At 45.9% G+C, this 17,600-nt stretch overlaps 1 protein-coding gene across 1 annotated transcript in view; it reads left to right on the forward strand.

Annotated features, from left to right (window-relative positions):
- Nucleotides 1-17,600, forward strand: part of unc5a (unc-5 netrin receptor A) — a 103,038-nt gene that overhangs the window by 64,866 nt on the left and 20,572 nt on the right. Inside the window, exons 8-11 of the mRNA XM_061233984.1 lie at nucleotides 4,568-4,789; nucleotides 6,290-6,589; nucleotides 10,691-10,778; nucleotides 11,780-11,948. Coding sequence (XP_061089968.1) covers nucleotides 4,568-4,789; nucleotides 6,290-6,589; nucleotides 10,691-10,778; nucleotides 11,780-11,948 — 779 coding nt within the window. The remainder of the gene's footprint in view (nucleotides 1-4,567; nucleotides 4,790-6,289; nucleotides 6,590-10,690; nucleotides 10,779-11,779; nucleotides 11,949-17,600) is intronic.

The raw sequence follows: 17,600 nt of genomic DNA on the forward strand, positions 1-17,600 counted from the left end.
ATCTCACCAATCAGACAAGTGTGACAGAGGTCAAAAGTCAGAAGCATGTCTTAGACCAGTGACGGCTCAACTCTAGAGCCACACACACACACACACACACACACACACACATATACACAAACATGCACGGACATGCATACAGACATGGCGCATGGTGACACACATGCACACAGATACATACAGTACATACACAGACACACATGCACTCTGACTCCCTCTTGCACATGCATGTATGCACATGCTCCCTCACACATACTAGCACACGCGCATCGTCACTGATTATAGTGTAACAGTATTCGTTGGGTGATATTATATAATAAATAAGCTTGAACCCAAACATAGTGGTCACATTCTTCTGGGAGCAGATGGGCTTGTGTGAACAATGGCAGAAGTCTGTAGAGTGAGAGGTAGAATACCACACAGCTCTCATTAGCCAAAACGCCAGCCGCATCCTGACAGACTGCCTGTCTGCCAGGCGTTCTCCTGCTCGATCTTTCAGTGAGTCACTTTCTTCGTAAGTGCAGAAGCCATTTCCTCACCCCCCACCAGCAACAAGATTGTGACTTCATCTAGACGGAAGAGAGGCACATTTCATCTTTTTTGTCATCTTTTTTTTTATTATTATCGCTTGACAATCTGTGAATCAAATGCATAATTACACCGCGACCCTTCCTGTATGTCTGACTGGCGGAGTATGGAGAATCCGTTGATTGACCACCGCGACGCTGTCTCTTCTACTCGTTAACCGGGAAAGGTCAGGTGTCGTGTCTAATCACCGCAGGCTTTGTGATCTCGTCAGCCAGCATTGGCGGGTGCCAGGAGGAGGAGGAGGAGGAGGGGAGGGGGGGGGGGGTGTCTGCAGGGCACTTATGAGAGGGGGGCAGGGACATGGTGTCAAGCAAAACCAGAGTGTGCATGTTCACGAACGCCCTGACATACCCAGATCATCTGATACTGCATAGAGCAGCGAGATCAGAAGATAAGACGCCCCAGCGTTCCGGCAGGGTGGAGAGATGCTTACTGTATCTGCGGTGCCTTCAGTAGTCAATTCCCAGCCAGGTGTGAGGAGCGAAAAGAAGAAAGAAAGGATGAAAGGGATTCAAGAACAAATAACGTTTGTGTTTGTGTGGTTTGGGATAGAGCCGGGAGCACGGCCTATATCAGGGCAACTTCAAGCATCATGGATACATTTGCTCAGTCGTCTTAAAGGCAAATGTCCAAGTTACAGAAGACGAGTCGGCTCTTCTGCTGTTTGCATTTTGGTTAATTGGAATTCTTTCATGTTTAGAGTGTAAATATGGTGTTTTGGCAGAGGAGGAACTCTGCAAAAGCCAAGTCAGTTCACTTCGGCCGTTTCTCCAATGTAGCAGTTTCCTGCTTCGCAAACTGAAGACGTTCAATTATAATATAGATATTACTGGTCACATACACACCGGAAGCCTGGTATTTGCAGGCTGCCCTGATTGGACATTCTCAGCATGAGGTTTTCTGAGGTTTCAAGGTTGTTTTCTTCACAGTTGAACAGTCTTTGTCTGGTCATGGGGCTCACCCACACACCCATGCCACTGGTAACCAGACCTGGGTAAAATACATAATTGTTTTCGATCCCAAGAGGACCAGAAATTGGGGTTTGCACTTTTTGACAGTATTTAATTGGTTCCAATACACCAGACATGCTCTGGAAAAACATATAAAAGTATGCAAGGCACCAACCAGCTTATTAGGAGCATTTAGGGGTTAGGCGTCTTGATCAGGGACACTTCGATACACCCAGGGTGGGATCGAATCGGCAACCCTCCGACTGCCAGATGACTGCTCTTACCGCCTTCAAGAAACTCTAATTCCCAAGAGTATCCAAATCCAAAGTTTGGGTAAAAGAGACCACCTCTAACCTTGAGGAGGTGGGTGAAGTGGGATGTGCAATGTCCATCATGGACTGGAACATGTCACTGTCAGGTGTGTGGTGTGGAGAGATGACACTGCGATGAATGAAAACCGAATGGGGTCAAGGACCAGCAACCCCATCATCCCTTCTCTGTGCTCAGGATGGAGCGAGTGAGGGGGCGGCTGGATGGAGAGGCATCGCGGAAAGACAGAATCCATCTTCCAATTATGGAATGGAATTAGCTGCAGCAATTACAGCTGAATGGATGGTGCTTGAGTTATTGACTTGCCGGGTGATAATCTGCGGTGACTTTGTGTCAAAAAGACATCTCCTTGGTCTGCTAACACCTTGGGCCCTGATTGGCTGATAAATAGTGGGAGATAACACTATATCCCCAAACAATGAAAAGAAAAAGGAATCTGTCGGGTGGGGGCTGGTAGCACAGTGGTGCTGGGGAGTGCGCTTGCTTTGTGAGCTCACAGGGGGCTGTTTGGATCTTCCCTTTTGGCAGTCAGAGTGCCAGAAAGGTTATCCAGGAGGCACTTCACATCTCAGGGCAGGTGTGCTGGGTAAAGCGCTGAGAAAGGTGTGAACAGATTGTCTCAGCCTGAAATATGAAAATGAAGACACACACATACACACACGCACACACGTTCACATCACATACATGTACATTCTTGGCACACAGCAAGTCACACTTGTTCCAGAGCTCTGTCTTTTCTCTCTCTCCCTGCTAAAACCGTGTTTTAAAATAATGTTGGCACCGTGCCCCAGAATATGGGCATGCTTTTGGTTGTGACGTTGTCTGGATACATATATACAGTTGGCATACTTCTGTAGGAAGTAGTTTTCAATGAAACTATGCACAACAAGGTCTGTGGATGTCCATGGGTAACTGTCATTACATTTGGAAAGAGACATTTGCTGTTGCGTTTGTCTAATGTATATTTTTTGGCGCTTTGACCGCCAAAAACATGGCCTGTTTGAGGTCCGTTGTATCAGAGTGAGCTGCAGCAGATATCTAGAAAGCTAGTCAATATGGATGGATATAAAAGCACTCAGAGTAAGTAGAAATATAGGTTTATTTTATTTTTGAAAGAACTGCGCATTTACCAGTGACACCATGGTGAAATAGCAGGTTTACCAACATTCTAATGACATACTGTATTATTTGACTAAAACTGTATCTTTTATTTCTGCTCATTGTGTGCTCGACATTCCCTTCAGGGCAATACGTTTCATTCTTTTGTTCACAAGCTAGTTATTTTCTTTGTAAATTGAATGAATTAAACTATAGTTTGCTAGTTTAAGATGGATGATGTTTACTATTGCTAGCTAGGCTGAATGTAGATATATAATATACATATATAGATAAGATTGATTTTGCTACAATGCTGTAACGATAATACAGACATAAAACTTCTACCAGAAAATAGTTACCTCATCAGATGGCAGCATTGTGCAGGTACCTCCCCTGAATATAACATATGTACTATTCTCCACAAGATGCTACAGTATAGATAAAACTAGCCATTTTTATTTTGTTTTGTCAAAACAAAAAATGAAATATAGAATATAAAACTACAGTTGTGTGAGCAGAATGAGACTTCAAGAGTAGTTGCGCTCGGAGAATAATTGTGTGTGCTCCTTCAGATGATGTGCATGCTCAAAGCCCGGATTTCTCCTCAAAGGCTACAATACTGCACTCGAGGATGGGCTTCCTTTGAGCGCGAGTGCCGTAAAAGGCGCATTCCGATCTGCACGCACGGAGCTTCGTGTCGCGCACGTGGTTCCTAAAGCTCCGTGCGCGTGGGCCTCACTATTCTTAGATTCTCCTCTTCGACGCTCCCCCCCATCCCAGCTGCAAACTCTGGGCTCTGTCGTTTCCTTCACACTTGCTTCAGATTCGGTTATTGGCATTCAGAACACGTGCTGGAGTCTCCGCAAAGCCCTGGATTACTGCGAGATGTGGGGCGGTGCAGGGCGGCACGCTAACGTCAACCAGCACCACGTGGAAGCCTGTCACTGAGAGAGCTGCATGGTTGTGAGGAGATCTCCATGTTGAGTATAGGTTAAAATGCTGTCTGTTTTAAAATGTGTCTGAAACACCGAGGCAATGAGAGTCTCATTGCACTGTCCTAAAGCTTTTTCTGAAAAGATTATATAAAAGTTTTATGCCTATATGCCTTCATATAACTTTTTTATTACATGAATGTAGCAGACACATCATTTATTGATGATATTGTAATCCATGGGGCTGTAGGTCTTGTTGTAAGAAAGCATCCACCAAATTAATGTAGACTTCTTCTCTAACCCTCCCTTTCTTTTTTAATTCTTTCATTTATTTAGGTCCTTTGCATACCTGCCACGCCCAAGGTACTTTTCTTTCATCAGTCACACCTGAAAGGCAGCAGGTTCAGCTCAACCAACCAAATAATTATGTGCACATAATTCTTTGCAGGCAGCTTTTTTTTGGGTATTTTTATCAAATCTATCAGTATCAATTTAACTGTGCTAGCTACGTTTTCTAAGCCCGTCGTGATTAGTTTAGTAGTTCTAAGATCTGCTACCTTCCAGCCATCACAGAGGGAAGGACGGTACCTTGGGCACCTGTCACTGCAGGAAGGAAGTTCATTGTAATGTGATATAATGTACCGCCCTCCCTCCCCCCTCCCCCACCAGCTGCTTCAGGCCCTGAGGACGTGGCCCTGTATGTGGGGATCGTCGCCGTGGCGATCTGCCTGACGCTGCTGCTCATCGTGGTGGTGCTGGTGTACCGGAGGAAGAAGGAGGGGCTGGACGCTGACGTGGCCGACTCCTCCATCCTCACCACTGGCTTCCAGCCCGTGGGCGCCAAGCCCACCAAGCCAGGTGCGTGGGCACCACGCAGACCTCCCCGCTGCAGTACGATACCCTCCTCTCCGCCAGCCCGTCCGTCTTTCTGTGCCCATGTCTGTCTGCGCCTATCCGTCAAAGAGTCTGTGCCCATCCCCCTGAGTCTGTGCCTGTCTATTTGTGCCTGTCCGTCAATGAGTCTGTGCCCATCCACCTGAGTCTGTGCCTGTCTGTTTGTGCCTGTCCATCAATGGGTCTGTGCCCGTCCACCTGAGTCTGTGCCTGTCTGTTTGTGCCTGTCCATCAATGGGTCTGTGCCCGTCCACCTGAGTCTGTGCCTGTCTGTCTGTGCCTGTCCATCAATGAGTCTGTGCCCGTCCACCTGAGTCTGTGCCTGTCTGTTTGTGCCTGTCCATCAATGGGTCTGTGCCCGTCCACCTGAGTCTGTGCCTGTCTGTCTGTGCCTATCCGTCAATGAGTCTGTGCCCGTCCACCTGAGTCTGTGCCTGTCTGTCTGTGCCTATCTCAATGATTCGGTGCCTGTCTGTCAGTGAGTGTGTGCTTATGTCTGTCAGTGAGTCTGTCTCCATCTGCCTGTGCCTGTCTGTCAGTGAGTGTGTGCTTGGGTCTGCCAGTGTGTCTATGTCTGTCTCTCTGTGCCTGTCTGTCTGTCAGTGAGTGTGTACCTGTGTCCGTCAGTGTACCTGTGTCTGTCAGTGTGTCTGTACCTGCATCAGTGAATGTGTCTGTACCTGTATCTGTCAGTGTCTGCACTTATCTGTCTGTGAATCTGTGCCTGTGCCCATCTGTCTGTGCCTGGCTTGCTGTATTTGTCAGTAGATCTGTAGACCTATATATGAATCAGCATTTTCTGAGGAAGCATTATATTCAAGTCTGTTTTTCTTCTGCAATAAGACGGTCTGGAAGTGACTGCAAGACTGAGTCAGGAAATAATGAAATGATTCTGCCATACGGAGGTTCAGTACATTACACATTATTCAGTTCTGCAGTGTGGAGTTATGGTGCATTAACGTATTGTACATTACTGTTCTGCTCGGCCCATATGAAATGCATGAGAAGGAAGGATATATTCAGCTCATTATTATCGGCAGTGTTTGAGCGACAGTACTTTTACAGTGAGTTGCAATATATTGAATGGCAGGAATCATTGCCTTTTTAAATTCTGTGTTGGTATGATGCAGTTTCCATGGATTTGACAAATCCTGTCTTGACCTGAGCAGACCTGAAGGACAACAGTTGACAAGAAGGTTATGTGAGGGGAAGAGAGAGGGCGTGATGTTATCCGATGTTATTTGGAGGTGGTGCGTTTATCTTCCCTGACGCTGTTTGGACTCTGAAGAGGGGTGATGAGGCAGAACAAATGTAAAAGCCAAAGAACAGAATTCTACACTCTGTGTGTGCTTTCATACATTTGTGTATTTTACTGTGTGTGTGTGTGTCCTTGAGAGAGAAACCGTTCTTTTGATTTGTCTGTTCGGTGTGCTGTCATTTGGCCATCAGTATCCCGGGGTGATTTTCACTGTGGTCTGTCTGTTTTTACTCTAATAGAGAACTCCCATTTGCTTACCATCCAGCCCGATCTCACCACCACCACCAGCAGCTACCAGGGCAGTCTGAGATCGCGGCACGACACGGCGGGCAAGCTGTCGGTGACCAACGGGCCCCTGCTGGACCCGCTGCCGAACGGGTCGCACACACTGCACAACGGCAAGCTGCCCTCCGACCCCACGGAGCTCATGAACCGGCTGTCCGCGCAGGGCTACTTTAAAACCCTGCCCCGCGACACCGCCAACACCTCCTACGGCACCTTCAACTTCCTGGGAGGGAGGCTGACCATCCCCAACACCGGTGAGTCACCGTGCGCTATGTGACACGCAGCACTGTGCAAAAGTCTTACGCACACTGGATTTGTTTTTGTATTCATTTCGTCCCGGGTGTTTATTTTTTGTTTTCTGCATTGTAGTGTCTGTAGAAAAGAGCAAATTGGATATTTCTGAACATTCATTTTCCAAAAACATAAATGGTACAAAAATGTTGTTATATGTTTTGTTAAATAAAGTAACACAATTGAGTTACTTTACTTAATCAAAGCTGTTGGGATTACTTGGAGAGCCAGAAGCAAGCAAGACAGCCAAAGTATGCCGAAGAACTATGGCAATTTCTCCAATATGTTTGGAAAAACCTACTGAACTGTGTGATTTTCTTATAAAACTGCAGGACAGTGCACCTGAGAGAATTGCTGCAGTTTTAACTGCGAAGGGTGGTCACAACAATTATTGATTTGATTTCCTTTTTTAACTGTTCGCTGCTCTTTATAGTACATTTTTTTATATTTAGACACTGTTCATTATTTTTGAATCATCTTTGCTTTATGCACTTTTGCACAATACTGTATATACTGTATATATGGGTGTGTGTGCATGTGTCAATATACTCCATTTTGTGATCTGTGTGTTGCCTCTCCTTAAATGAATTTCTTGACAAGACCATTTTGCAGTGTTATTGCACTCGGATAGGGCTTCATTTAGGTGAGTGTGTGGTGTGTTCATCAGAGACCGCTGACAGGATTTGTCTGGTTATGGCAAATCTCCGGAGAGCCAGATTCTGTGTCTTTTACTGTATTTAATTTTGCAGTATTGATGGAATGTGGTTAAGGGGGGTTTTATTGACTTAAACACACCCACACTGCAGTGTTGACGGGGCGGAGATGGAATGTTGTTGTAGAAACGTATTAGTGCAGTGGACCCAGCGAATCTGCTGATGTAACTGCAGCAGCTTCCTAGCCTGTCTTCCTGCTCCAAATATTGGCAATAGAATCAACAACCTAAAGTAATATTCTCAGCCCACCCCCTGTAGAGTCCTACAGACTGCGGTGGCAATGAGTCCCTGGGTCAGACGGTTTGTTGTTGTGGGAGAATATTTTTCCATTAGTTCTGTCATTATCATCATTCCATTCCACTGCAATCTGCTGACACTCTTGCCCAGAGCAACAATAGAGCTAACATTTCTTTTTTTACAATCAATTTATGAAGCTGAATATTTACTGAAGCAGTTCAGGTTAAGTACTTTACAGACCTCAGTTGAAATAGTGTTTGTTTTGGATTCAAATACTTTGGTAGACTTTTGGGATAATTTCATTTGTTCCAATACAAAAGGGAAGCTTTACTCAAATGCAGAAAAGTATTTGAATCCAGAACAAATACTATTTCAACCCAAGCTTTTGTACCCTTTTCGACACTTTTGTTTCTGAGAGTGTGGTACATTGTTCAAGGGTAGTGCCACAGCAACAATGCCCAACCTGGCATGGGAATGGCACCTGCAACCTCAGGGTCGCACACCACAATCCGTGGCACAGCCTCCGAGATCAGAGCTCCGTGACAAACAGCGTTGTTTACTCCAGTGCATCACCTGCAGGAGAGGAGCAGTCTCTGCATTCATCTTTCAAAAAAAATCTTTCAAAAAAAACCCCGACCAGGGCAAAATTATTCTTTACGGCAAAACAAGACAGCTCGCTTGTTTGTGGAATCCATCTTTCATGCACAAAGCGCGGCTGATTGCGGCACAGCCGGGAGAAGAATCGGCATGATGGCCGATTTGTACAGAGGCTGCTGGCAGCCGTCCTTGCTGCCGTGAGTGGGTGAGCTGCTGTATTGTTGTAAACAAGGACGCGTGGTTCCGGCCGATGGGAAATATAGAGTCAGGAGAATGAGTGTGAGAGCGAGGCGAAAGCTCAGTTTCAACGCGTCAGGGCCCGATGTCCCCAAATCACCCAGATGCACTCAGTAACCACTTTATTAGTATTAGTATTCGTATTATTTATCATGTTTTGGATTTCTGCTGCTGTAGCCCATCCACTTCAAGGTTCAACATGTTGCATCTTCTGCATACCACTATTGTAAGGCGTGTTGTTAGTATTGCCTTCCTGTCAGCTTAAACCAGCCTGGCCATTCTCCTCTGATCTCTCTCATTATCAAGGCGTGTTTTCCCACAGAAATGCCACTCACTGGGTGTTTTTTGTTTTTCGCACCATTCTTGGCGACATGATTGGCTGATTGGATATTTGCATTAACAAACTGGTGTACAGGCTAGACTAATAAGGTGGTCACTGAGTGTATGTACAGCCGCTGACCCTCTTCCTCAGACTCTGTTTCTCCAACTTCAACAGCAGCCTCAGGTTTCAGCCTATGAGAAGGCACCATACAGCCCTGTGGCCTGTTAAGCGGAGGTGCGCTTACGTACATGGATTGGGGAAAAGGAAGTTGTTGCTGGAAGAGGTGTAGGTGGGCCGATAAGTGTCGGTCCCTGCCTGGTCCATCTATAAATTGAGTGCAGTGATGGGAATACTCTGCTGTCAGATAGAGCATCTTTGGGATGGCATGTTAAATTGAGGTGCTGCACTCCCTGCTCCCATTAAAAGGCCCGGAGCAAATTGGTGCCTATCACGAGGAGGAGACCCTATATCCAGGCCGGGTTTCATAACAGGCAGCAAAATTTCTTGCGGCAAGTTCTTGAACGCTCCCCACTTTTTCTGAAAAAATGCGGTGGCCATATTTGTTGAAAGTGTCTGCTGATACATATTGCACTCTGAGGTGACTCATCCCCACCAAGAGCCATTACAGGCCATGTCTGTATTTTGTGATTTTTTACAATGATTATTCTCATAGCTCAATCAGGACACTTTCTGCTATTTACTGCTACCTTTAATCCCAAGGAGCTCCACTCCAGCGAGAGTCCAGATGATGACCTGACTTTCTCTTCTTTCACATCTTGCTTTCTGTAGCAAGGACTCTTCATAGGAGTGTAAAAAAAGCTTTGCAATGGCAGGATGCAGGAGAAGACTTTGAGGTTGCTGGTGACTCATTTCTGTGTATGGTGGTCGGACTGTAGAAATGCAATGACAGCAGGTCTACTAGCGACAGCATTGAGTTGTCTTGCGCAGTAATACATTTAGAGCCATATGACCCCTCCCAGGGCAAACCATTAGCACACACACTGATACGCATGCACACTGAAGCAGTCAGACACTCACAATCTGTTCACAGGCCCACATGAGCCAATACCATGCACAAGCGCCTAGACATGCACGCATAAGCACACAGTAAATATGCACATGAAGGAATAAACACTACGCCAGCCATACTTAAAGCATACACACACACACACACACACAGGTTTAAACCCAGCCTTCACACACACACACACACACCATTCATATTAGCACATGCTCAGGCAGGCATGAATACACTAACGTTACTGTACAGTACAGACACTGTCATGCACTCATGAACAAAATTACATCCACCTTCACTCATGAACATTCGCACACAAACAAACACTCGCATATAGACACACACGCATGTGCACACACGCACTGCAGGAATAGGCCATGTACCTTTTTCCTCTTGAATTTCGTTAAAATATCAGTTACAGTTTCCCTGCCCCCTCCCACCATGAATTTCAACAATGTCCTAAACCAAAGGGCCACAGTGCTCTCACATTCAACCTCACCCCACCCCACACCCCCTTTCTCACAGGTCTACCGGCCCTCTCGCTGCAGTGGCCCCTGCGTGAAAGTGGCCCCTATCAGGGCCGTTACCAGCCCAGCTGAAAGTGCAGAGCGGCCTTGTCATCTGCCCACACAGCGCTGTCATTCAGGCCGTCTCTAAGATGGAGTGAAACCTGATGAAAGGGCTCCTCGCTCCTGAGGGCGGGGGGCAGAGTAATGTGGAGCCCGGGCAGATATACTGATATACACCTGCTACGGATATCTTTGACCTTCCAACAATGGATCCGCCTCATTCGCTTTCGCTGGCAGCCCACACGCCTCTTTGCAAAATGACAATAGCCTGCCATTTGCCCACTAAACCCTCCCCCAACCCTGACCTGGATCTAGCTGATAGCGCCAGTGAGCAAGGCCAACTGCCACTCTGCCCTTCTCTGTTTCTGCAGGAATCAGCCTGCTCATTCCTCCAGAGGCCATTCCCAGAGGGAAGATCTACGAGGTGTATCTCACCGTTCACAGGAAGGAGGAAGTGAGGTAGGTCTCAACGCCACTTTAGCCGGTTGCTCTCTCCGCTGGTTGGAAAACTCTGGAACTTTTCCAACTGGAACTGAGCTGGTTTTGGGAGAGCGCGTCTACATAAAACCCCACGATGGGTGTGTACACACCCCTAACATCAATCTGTCAATCACAGACTTGTGTGAACCAATCAAAATGCTTCATATTTGAAGTGCTGTGATTGGTTTGGTTCAGTCGGTTGTTGATGTATGTACAGAATACCGCCATTTTCTGACCAATCAGAAGCGTAGACCATGACCTCCGATGTTAGAATCAGGCATTGCTGGAGTATATGGCTGTAGAACCTCAGCCTGTTTTATATAAAAATGTGCATGAATTTATTATGTTATTATATAATGTGTATTATATAAAAATGCTAAAACCAACTCCTCAGCAGAATCAACAAAGAGCACATTCACAATATATGTGTTGAAATAGTATACAGTTTAATTTAATCTTTAATATTTTTAGTCAAAATCTTTAAACAGCCTTTAGGCTAATATTAATAACACTCTGTGTCTATTCAAAGTTTTGGCTGCATATAGTTCTCTCAATATGGAACGTGTTTGACACTGTTCTGTCCCTGTATGTTGCTGATCCATGACATATGCATGTTTACTGGGTTATTGCATTATACTCCAAGGTAAAACTAAGATAAAGCCAGGTCAAACTGAGATTTGAATTAAAGTACAGCCTGCACACTCAAATGAGTCATTCTTTATTAGTATCAAACAACGTTTCAACCCATAGTGGATCTTGGCCAGGTCAAACAGTGGTTCGAAAAATCCACTATGGGTCATGTTAACTGTTTGATACTAATAAAGAATTATATTGAGTTTGGGTGTGCAGGCTCTACTGTAATTATAATTGCTACTACCCTATTGCCTTGCACCCTGGCCGATATGAGTATCTTTATATTATATTACTACTAACAGGGATTTGAACCCATCAGTCGTAACCCTTGACACTCGCCCCCACAGACTGCCTCTCGCTGGGTGCCAGACCCTCCTCAGTCCCATCATCAGCTGTGGCCCGCCAGGAGTGGTTCTGACCCGGCCGGTCATCCTCAGCATGGACCACTGCTCCGACGCCAACCCTGAGAACTGGGCCATGAGGCTGAAGAAGCAGTCCTATGAGGGCTCATGGGAGGTGAGTGGGGGGGTCAGCTGTATGGATAGTATTCAATTGAAGCAATTTACATGCGGTGGACATTTTGTTGACACACAAAACAACTATCTACGTATAAATAACTGTATTGCTGGATAAACATCAGAACAGTATTGTTCAGGGGGTATTTTACAAAGCGGGATTGCTGAGTTAGCTAGATAACTGCACAAATGAAAGCCTGAACTCTCCCATATCAGGAACAGGTGAAAAGAGCTGTCTGTACACACACACATTAATCTAATGAGTTATCTTGCTGAAACTGTATTAGGACAAATGGGGGGTGAGTGGGCGGGGTCAGTCCTATGAGGGAACATCGATCCAGTCAATGCGTCATAGGCATGTAGGCGGAGCTTTCCGAGGGGGGAAACAAACCTGCGTCTGCTATTGTCCTGAATAGGGAGTCATCGTAGATGATTGCTATTTTAGTATTTTAATAAATAATAATGTCAGCAACTTGCATTCAAATGTTATATTTAAAGATCAGCAGAGGTATTTTGGCAAAAATAAACCGAATAGGACTCAGGTACTGTCTTTCTGCGGTTAAAGAGTGGACAGATGATCCAACGCAATCGTCTGAGGGTATCATTGACATGACCCTGACATGTTCCATCTTATTGGAATCATATCAACTACATTATGATCCAGGAGAAGTAAACTGACTAACCAGACTATCAAGTAGAACATAATCGCTCGGTTTCACTTTTAACATCGCTTTGCTGAAGTGGCAATAACGATTTCATTTTGTTAGCCTCTTGTTAGCCACAGGCTTCTTGGTATAAATAAAAGTGTAAATCCGGGTTTTAAACTTGTTTTCTGTACGGTAAGCCACACAGCAGCTTTCTGGTATTTTACTGGTATAGACTACATTTTGTGCTCATCCAAAGGCTTGTAACTGACCACTTCGTTCATTTCCTGTGGAAACTCTGCTGAACTTTCCCCCTCGGGAGTTAAGTAACATTTTTGTGGGCGTGTCAGCGCTTGCCGACCAGATCTATGGGAAGCGCGTGGGCGGGGTCAGCTGTATTGGAGAAAACGGGAGGTCAGCGACTAGCATGGTAATGATCCTCACTGTCCGTCCCTGTTGTAGAGGTCACGGTTCTAAACCCCTGGTGCTCATCAGTGTTAAATTTATACACATGTCAGAGGTCACTGCTACAGCTTTGTCTGGGCCCGGCTGCTCGCTGAGCTCCAAACGTGTACCGAAACAAAACGACCAGAAAAGTCTTTGTGTTTCACCGAAATAAATAAGAGATGAAGCCGCCTGTCCTTCGCTCGTGTGCGTTGGTCCGTGGGCACGTGCCCGGGCATCTGTGCGCAGTTCCTCTGCGGGTTCGGCGGGGCACGTCGTTTGAAGGCCGCAGTGGTCAGACAGGGAACGCTTGGCTTCCTGGTGGGACAGGTTGGTGGGGGTCGGGGGATGGTGGGCAGAAGGGGGTCTTCTTTCATGTTGGATATTGTGTATAAATTATTCAGGCTCCTTGGTGTGGTAGCGACGGGGCGTCTGCAGGATGAATTGGGCTGTCTGAGATGGCGCTCAGAGGGCTGCCTTTAATCATCTGCAGCCCCAAATATAGCCCCCAGGCCACAGGTTGGACAGGGTGGGTGGGTGGGTAGGGGGGGGGGAAGGGAGATAACAAATCAGAGTTTGTCCTACACAAGATGGAACCCAGCCCGCTGGCGCAAGTCATTTATTTCAGTGGGAAATGCAGATTTCCAGCACAGTATCGGGGGAAACGGCGAGCGTGGGATGACGCGGGGGCGGGTAGAGAGGCGGGAGAGAGAGATGGAGGGAGAAATGGAGAGAGAAAGTGAGGGGAGAATAAGAAAGAGGAACAGTATGTGAGATGGACGGAGAGGGGAAGAGTATGAGAGGAAAAGTGTACTGTATGCAAGAGAGATAGAGGGAGAGAGGAGAAGAGTGTGAGAGAAACAGGAGAAGAAGAGAGGGGAAGAGTGTGAGAGGGTAAGAGAGAGAAACGGCAGAGAGAGGGAGGGAGAAAGAGAGAGAAGTGGACAGAGAGGCATGGACTGTCCGTATTAAGATTGAACCCAGAGGTAAAGTGAGCCAGACCGTTCTCTCGGCCACATTAATAAGAGTAAAAATGATAAAAATGAAGGAGGTGTCAGGGCAGTGTAGCGGAGAGGGGCCTTTACGTCCGTACCGCTTTGGCTGACGAAGGGCAGCGCGTTATTCTATCGATCGCGGATCGCAGCCGCGCGAATCCCTGGGGTCTGTTTCTGGGCTACTGAAGGAGGATGGCCCTACCTTGCCAGACTCGCGTGTACAACCTCCAGGCTATATAAAGTCAAGTCATAGTGTGATTATAATTTATTATTTCTTATTTAGCTGATGCTTTAAACCAAAGCTACTTACAGTTGATTAGACTAAGCAGGGGACAATCCCCCCTTGAGCAATGTGGGCTGAAGCTGTGAGGATGTCGTGGCTACACCGGGCTTGAACCACCAACCAGGCTATAGGCTGTCCCCCAGGAACTGGCATAGCAGTAAAGATGGCCCCTGCCCCTGCCTATAAATACACAGTGGATGTAGTGTTCCCACACTGCGGAATCCAGTACCAACTCCACTTACTGTTTTGTCAGTGACACGCCTTTATGCTGAAGTGATAATTGCCTTTCTTTAACAATACTTTCTTACATGTTAAAGGGTAATTACACTTGAGATTACATTTCTTTCAGCTGTAAACTTGTGTTTGCCTACTTAGTGAAATATTTTAATCCATGCCATTATTTTAACATTTTCATTTTGGCATGAAAAAAATCTGGTAGAAAAGAAGGTTCTACTGCCCTATAAAGTTTTTTAAATACTTTCTGCAGACCAGTCTGGCCCCACCCCAATCATGATGCCTCTATGTCACATAGATGTCAATCATAAATCCAATCAGAAGATTGTTGACACCCACACATTTATCTGTTTACTTGTAAAGACTCATTTTCAAGGACAGAAAATCAACTGCTACGGATCAGTACTACACAGAACACTGCCAGCACCTGATTGGTTAGAGAATACTTTATGCAAATGAGATGAACACACCTACTCTACCCACCCCAGAATGCATTTTTTCAAAACTGTGCAGAAGGCAGAGCCAGGCTGAAACCGTGAGTGCAGTTCCTCTTTAACATTATGATATGAAATTTAAACTATTTTTTATTCGATTTTATTTTATTTTTTTCATTATTATTATTTCTGTATTTTGTGCTGAATAGTGTCAGCTGGAAGAGAAATTACATCAAGTGGCTCGCCAGATACTCTTATTTTCATTGTCTATTGCTGTATTCCATCAATTCCAAGGGCACTGAGGGCTTTTTGCAGATGTCCATGCATGTTATTTATGGATACTGTATTTGTTCCGTTCCACATCACATTCAAAGTCAAGTTGCTGACAGAGTCAGAACAAACACACCATCATCACATTATGGAATCCTCAAGATGCACCACAAGCCTTTTGTGATATCTTTGTGACATCTGTGTCACAGTAGGAGCACTTCATGGCATCTTAGCGAGAGTCTTTCTGACAGCACAGAGGGAGTGCTTTATGGTGTAAAAGGTAAGGGGAATTGGTGATGTCACAGCAGGAGCTCCATGTGACCGCAGAACCTTGTTTTGGCATCATTCTTTCGGCGATATGGAACAGCCCAGAGTTAAGGGCCTGCGGAATTCACTGCATTGCCACATGCGAATGATATACAGCGTCACATGTGGTAGCCATCCCCAGGAGGTGTTGAGATGTGAGCAGTAGCGCAGGTCTGTTTTGCTGCTGCTACTTTAGGCGGGGGTTGAGATCTGGTGGCTAAAATATCTCAAGAATGATTGATCCCAAAAGGCTCCCTACAAGCTTAATGAGAGAACCGGGGCAGTCATTAACTCCACACTGGCTTCACCGCACACTAACCTGTCTGCACTGTGGAGGAAGAGGAGCTCTGAGCAGGAAGAGAGCTGTGCGCCGATTTCCCCCCTTCCCTTTGTCTGGGTTCAGGTAGAAATGTTATTACATGTATAATTTATTTAGTTTTTAATACATAATAAATGTCGTTAATTCCATTACAAGTGCTCTGGTTGTAATGTCCTTGGCGCATATTAAGCTAAACACTTCATGCTTTTCATTTAGCCAGTACTTAATGACTTCCTCCAAATAGCCGGAAATCTAGAAGCAGCGGGACTTGAAATGCCCAGTGGTTTCTCATCTGACTGAGGAGGAGCGGGCATTTTAATTAAAAACGAAGAGCGAGTTTGCCAACTGTTCTCAGGACAGTGTGTGACAGCTTGAGGGGGGGTGGGGTGCTGTGGGGGGAGGGGGTGCTGCCATTACCCAATGAACCCCGCCCCTGTAACGCGCCCGTCACCCTGGCAACTCCAAGCAGCCTTCGGTTCACACGTAGCATTGCACGACAGGAAGAGGTGTCCTCCAATGGGGCATTAATCATGTGTGCTTATTTGAAAGCAGCGATTATAGCACCCCTAACAACAGGCTTTACCACTCCCTGGAGCGTTGTTGTAGAGATGGACGCCAATTTGTACCGTTAATGTTTCCGGGGAGGGGAAACGGTTTCCCGCTGACTTCCACGACGGCACAGGGGTGAGCGGTGTCTTCTCGAGTGATTCCTTACCGTAATTGAACATTTTCCCGAGACTTGGGTGCGCGGCTGCTTTCCTCTGTGCTAAGGACAGTGATGCAGCTGAACGGCTCGGCTAAATGGAGAGCAGGCAGATCTGTCCTGGAGTAGCTGAGCGTGCAGTTTGCAGAGATTAAAGAGAATCCGAGAGCTCTTGAGTGGGAGAGGAGGAGGTGCTATTAAGGTAGAAAATCGTAGCCTGTAGAACTGGCTCACAGAGGACTGGCGGAAACTCAGTGACATTCACTTCCCTGATGACACAGGGACCACGTCATGTGACGCGTGACAGAATCGACAAAAATATGTTACAAGCACATGTTGATGTTAGTGGAAGAGCAGTATGGTAGTTAGCAGACCTAGCTTCAAATAATATTTGTTTTGGATTCAAATACTTGTCTGTGCTCTATTCATCTTGCCTGATGCATTTTTGCCTACAAGGAGGAGAAGATGGATGGGGTTTACACTTTGGGGATGATTTCATTCAAATTCTTCCAATTTGTTCCAAATGCAGAAAAGTATTTGAATCCAAAACGAATATCATTTCAACCCCGGTCTGGTAGTTGGGGAAACTGGGCTAGCAACAGAGAGTTTGCAGGTTCAATTCCTGTGTGGCATTGCCACTTCAACCTTAAACAAGGTGCTTATCCTGAATTGCTTCAGTAAAATAATACTCTGGATAAGAGTATCTCCTCAAGGCCCAAGTCTCTACAATGTGAATAATGTTTTTTACATACTGTATACTGCATTTTATTGAAACCATGAAGACCCATTTCAAGTATTGCTCAAGTGTTACTGAATGTTTTAATAAAAGCATATTGCACCGTATCATGAAAAAGTTCTATAAAGATTCACGACGTATCGCTCTTGAACGTTCTGCATTTTTTTTGCTGAAGAAGAAGAAGAAGACCTCGGGCCGAGCAAGGACATAATCATTCTGACTGATAGAGCCTCTCCCTCCAGCCATGTTTAAGCACAAGTTTTGTGATGCATAGCAGGTAGCCTG

Source organism: Conger conger, chromosome 3, assembly GCF_963514075.1.
Source record: "Conger conger chromosome 3, fConCon1.1, whole genome shotgun sequence".
Classification (NCBI taxonomy): Eukaryota; Metazoa; Chordata; class Actinopteri; order Anguilliformes; family Congridae; genus Conger; species Conger conger.